At 40.3% G+C, this 5,000-nt stretch overlaps 1 protein-coding gene across 1 annotated transcript in view; it reads right to left on the bottom strand.

The window, feature by feature from the left end:
* Positions 1 to 5,000, bottom strand: part of LOC126985607 (anoctamin-10-like) — a gene marked incomplete at its 5' end in the record, with an annotated part of 32,909 nt that overhangs the window by 27,259 nt on the left and 650 nt on the right. Inside the window, 3 exons of the mRNA XM_050840761.1 lie at positions 1,016 to 1,120; positions 2,803 to 2,919; positions 4,097 to 4,277. Of these exons, the coding sequence (XP_050696718.1) occupies positions 1,016 to 1,120; positions 2,803 to 2,919; positions 4,097 to 4,277 (403 nt within the window). The remainder of the gene's footprint in view (positions 1 to 1,015; positions 1,121 to 2,802; positions 2,920 to 4,096; positions 4,278 to 5,000) is intronic.

Raw genomic sequence — 5,000 nt, 5'->3', positions numbered from 1 at the left:
GTGATGAAAATGAAGAAGAGAAATGAAAAGAATTGAAAGGAAGAAGAAAATGATAACCTCTCTCTCTCTCTCTCTCTCTCTCTCTCTCTCACACACACACACACACACACACACAGTTTTTTTTCCAGGAATGTGATTTTTTTTTTTACTTTTCTTTATATTTTGTCCATAAACAGAATCTAAAAAAAAATAAAATAAATAAAAAAAGGTGAACTTAAATTATGAAGTGCTCTGAAAATCGCGACACGTCTTTATCTCTTCACATTAACCTTATAAACAGACAGACAAAAAGAAATATCACCAAACAAACACATTTTTTAACCATCATAATTCTTCAAAAGGATTAACCAACAGAAAAAAGTGAGGATCTTGGCACAAACAAAATTCCTTCACGAGGGTTATAATACTATCTTTTCTAAATCCTTGACGGTGGAGAACTATGTCGCTTTCGTAAAATTTTGTTACTAGGTGCAAAATTTTCTGAGTACAAAAATTTTCTTATCGGAAATATTTTAGTGTAGTTTACCCCGTTAAAAAAAATGAATTAAAACGCAAAAACAAAAACACTCGGGATCCAAGAAAACGGAGGGGAAAAAAACACCCACGATGCAAAAAAACAACAAAAAAAAAAGAAAAGAAAACGAGCGAAACTAAACACTGCAAAAGAATAACAAGTGATTTTTTTTAATCACTTTCATTAGTCAAACTTTCGAGCAAAACGAGGTCAGGTCAACGTGGAGTCAAATTTGCACGGTGAGGTTGGGGGCAGGGGGGGGGGGGAGGGTAATATACAGCAAAGGGGGGGGGCAATGTAAGTCCGCAGGGGGGGGGGGAGGGGGGGTAAAATCAAGGGGTTAGGTCAGAGGGACAACGCGGGGTCAACTTTGAACGGGGGGGAGCGAGGAGGGTCATATGCAGCAAGGGAAGGGGAAGGGGGGGGGCTGTCAGTGTAAGTCCGCAGGGGGGGGGGGGGGGTCAAATCAATGGGTTAGGTCAGTAGGTCAACGCGGGTCACCTTCGTAGGGCGAGGGGTCAGCAGGTCGCTTCTCCTCCTGCTGGTCGTCTTTCTTTTTCTTGGGGAAGGGGAGGGGGGGGAGGCCCAGGGCGGGGAGGAGCTGGCCTGGAAGGAACACAACGGTCAGGGGTGGTCAGGGGTTCGAATCCCGGGCCTCTGTTTGTTTGTTTTGCCTTGTTTCTTGGTTTGGTTTTATTTTATTTCAGTTTTGTTATTTGCTTCCTTGTTTTTTTGTTTATTTATTTATTTATTCATTTGTTTATTTTAATTTCCGTTTTTTTTCCTTTTTTGGGGGTCTATTTTTGTTCCCTTTTCTCCCGTTTCCCATTTTTTCTTTAATTTTGTTTTCTCCTTTTTTGGGGGGTCTATTTTTGTTTTCTTTTTTATTCAGTTTATTTATTTATCTATTTATTTATTTATTTTATTTCCGTTTTCTCCTTTTTTGGGGTCTATTTTTGTTCTTTTTATTTAGTTTATTTATTTATTTTATTTCCGTTTTCTCCTTTTTTGGGGTCTATTTTTGTTCCTTTTTTATTCAGTTTATTTATTTATCTATTTGTTCATTTGTTTATCTTTATTTCCGTTTTCCTCTTTTTTGGGGGGTCTATTTTTGTTCCTTTTTTATTCAGTTTATCTATTCATTTATTTATCTTTATTTCTGTTTTCTCCTTTTTTGGGGGGTCTATTTTTGTTCCTTTTTTTATTCAGTTTATTTATTTATCTATTTATTTTATTTCTGTTTTCTCCTTTTTTGGGGGGTCTATTTTTGTTCCTTTTTTATTCAGTTTATTTATTTATCTATTTATTTTATTTCTGTTTTCTCCTTTTTTGGGGGGTCTATTTTTGTTCCTTTTTTTATTCAGTTTATTTATTTATCTATTTATTTTATTTCTGTTTTCTCCTTTTTTGGGGGGTCTATTTTTGTTCCTTTTTTATTCAGTTTATTTATTTATCTATTTATTTCCGTTTTCTCCTTTTTGGGGGGGTCTATTTTTGTTTATTTTTTATTCAGTTTATTTATTTATTTATTTATTTTATTTCCTTTTTCTCCTTATTTTGAGGGTTTATTTTTGTTCCTTTTTTATTCAGTTTATTTATTTATCTATTTGTTCATTTGTTTATCTTTATTTCCGTTTTCCTCTTTTTTTAGGGGGTCTATTTTTGTTTCCTTGTTTCCCTCTTCCCATTTTTTTTCCCTTTCTTCAGTTTATCTTTAAGCAGCTTTATTATCATTTTACTTTATTATCATTTTCTTATACTTGTTTCCTGTTCAATTTCCCTCTTAATTTTAACTTTTCTCTATCTTTATTTCCTTTCCCTCCTAACACCCTTCACCTTTCCCTCCTAACACCCTTCACCTTTCCCTCCTAACACCCTTCACCTTTCCCTCCTAACACCCTTCACCTTTCCCTCCTAACACCCTTCACCTTTCCCTCCTAACACCCTTCACCTTTCCCTCCTAACACCCTCCACCTTTCCCTCCTAACACCCTTCACCTTTCCCTCCTAACACCCTTCACCTTTCCCTCCTAACACCCTTCACCTTTCTCTCCTAACACCCTTCACCTTTCCCTCCTAACACCCTTCACCTTTCCCTCCTAACACCCTTCACCTTTCCCTCCTAACACCCTTCACCTTTCCCTCCTAACACCCTTCACTTCTCTAAAAGAATACAAATATAAATGTTTAAGGCTTCACCCTGTTCCCCACACGGCAAGTTTCCCAGGCCGTGACACATGATCCATCTCCCATTTCGAGTCCCTTCCTCTCCCTCCGTCGTGTACTTACCCAGCGGCGCGCCCTGGAAGATGGCCTTGTACCAGTCGCTCGCTAGGTTCTCCAGCACCTGGCGGTCGTGCAGCGGGAAGAAGTCCGTGACGAGCTCCTCTTCCTGGTACACGGTCACTGCGGGGGAGGGAGGTGAGAGAGGGGGATATGGAGATGAAGGGAGGGAGGAAAGGAGGGAGAGGGAAAGTAAGGTAGTTATGGTAATGGATTAATGGTGATGGGAGTTAAATTGATCCACTCCCTCAGTACTTCTCCTCTTTCTCACATCACTTAGCTGCAGGTGGACAAGTGGAAAGGTAGACAGGTAAGGAGGTGGAGGGAGAGAAAATGAAAGTGCTTGAGGTGGTAACAATGCTGGGTTCTACCTTTAAAAAAATCTCTCTCTTATGTACGTTAATTACAGGTAAACATGGAGACAGGTAAGGTGGAGGGAGAGAAAATGAAAGTGCTTGAGGTGGTAACAATGCTGGGTCCTACCTTTGAAAAATCTCTCTTATGTACGTTAATTACAGGTAAACATGGAGACAGGTAAGGAGGTGGAGGGAGAGAAAATGAAAGTGCTTGAGGTGGTAACAATGCTGGGTCCTACCTTAAAATCCCTCCCTTATTAACAAACCTTTCCCTTTAAATCTCCCAGGTAAGACACGTTAATTACAGGTAAACGTGGAGACAGATAAGGAGGTGGAGGGAGAGAAAATGAAAGTGAAAATGAAAATGAAAGTGGTAACAATGCTGGGTCCTGTATACCTTTAAATCACTCCCTTATTAAGACTCCTCTCCAATTAAATCTCCCAGGTGTTAAACGTAAATTACAGGTAAACATGTAGACAGGTAGAGAGAGACAAAGAGGGAAAAAAAAACATTAGTGGTGATTAGGTTAGTTTCCCTTAATAACACTCACTGTTTTACTTCTTTCCCTTTTTCCCCCTGCTCCCCTTTTTTATTTAGTTTATTTATTTATCTATTTATTTATTTATTTATCTTTATTTTCTTTTTTTCCTTTTTTTGGGTCTATTTTTGTTCCCTTTTTCCCTTTTCCCAGTTTTTTCCCCTTTCCTCAGGTAACAGCACACTTCCTACCCCAGCTCCCTTTTTTATTTACTTTATTTATTTATTTATTTATTCATTTATCAATCTTTATTTCCGTTTTCTCCTTTTTTTGGGGGGGTCTATTTTTGTTTCCCTTTTTCCCTTTTCCCATTTTTTTTTTTGGTTTATTTTTTCCCTTATTTCTGCAGGTAACAGCACACTTCCTCCCCCAGCTCCCTTCCCCTTCTCCCCCCTGGGCACTCACGCAGGGGCTGGCCGGGGTACAGCTTCACCGCGGGGTAGCCGGGCACGTGACTCTCCTCCTGCTTGGCCCTGAGGCTCTCCAGCTCATGTCTGACGCAGAACTCTCTCTCCGCCGGCGTCAGCACAGTGTCCAAAGTCTGGCCCGCGTACAGAAACTGGTCCAAGTCTCGCACGCTGAACTCCTGGGGAAGGCGGCGACGGGGTGAGATGGTGTTGTTGTTGGTGTGAATTTGGGGGATACTGGTGAAGAAGGGGGGTGAGAAGGAGGGGATGGATTAAGGAAAACAAAGAAGAGCTGCTGTAGAAGGCGATGAAGAAGGATATGAGTTAGTCTTCTTGTTGTTTTTAAGTGTAATGAAGAATAAATTAACGTGATGGAAGGATGAAGGAAAGCAAAAAAGGAAAAAGTCAATGATGTAGAAGGCGGTGAAGGGAAGATCAGAAGGAAGAAGAGGAGAAGATGGTGAGATGGTGTTGTTGTTACTGTTGTTTGGGGGGATACTGGTGAAGAAGGGTGTGTGAGAAGGAAGGGAGGATTAAAGAAAACAAAGAAGAGCTACTGAAGAAGGCGGTGAAGGGAAGATAAGGAGGAAGAAGAGGAGATGATGGTGAGATGGTGTTGTTGTTATTGTTGTTTTGGGGGATACTGGTGAAGAAGGGATGTGTGAGAAGGAAGGGAAGGATTAAGGAAAACAAAGAAGAGCTACTGAAGAAGGCGGTGAAGGGAAGATAAGGAGGAAGAAGAGGAGATGATGGTGAGATGGTGTTGTTGTTACTGTTGTTTTGGGGGATACTGGTGAAGAAGGGGTGTGAGAAGGAAGGGAAGGATTAAGGAAAACAAAGAAGAGCTACTGAAGAAGGCGATGAAGGGAAGATAAGGAGGAAGAAGAGGGGATGATGGTGAG

The sequence above is a fragment of the Eriocheir sinensis genome, chromosome 60 (assembly GCF_024679095.1).
Source record: "Eriocheir sinensis breed Jianghai 21 chromosome 60, ASM2467909v1, whole genome shotgun sequence".
Classification (NCBI taxonomy): domain Eukaryota; kingdom Metazoa; phylum Arthropoda; class Malacostraca; order Decapoda; family Varunidae; genus Eriocheir; species Eriocheir sinensis.
The sequence above is the reverse complement of the archived record's forward strand: the minus strand, read 5'-3'. Positions and strand labels throughout refer to the sequence as shown.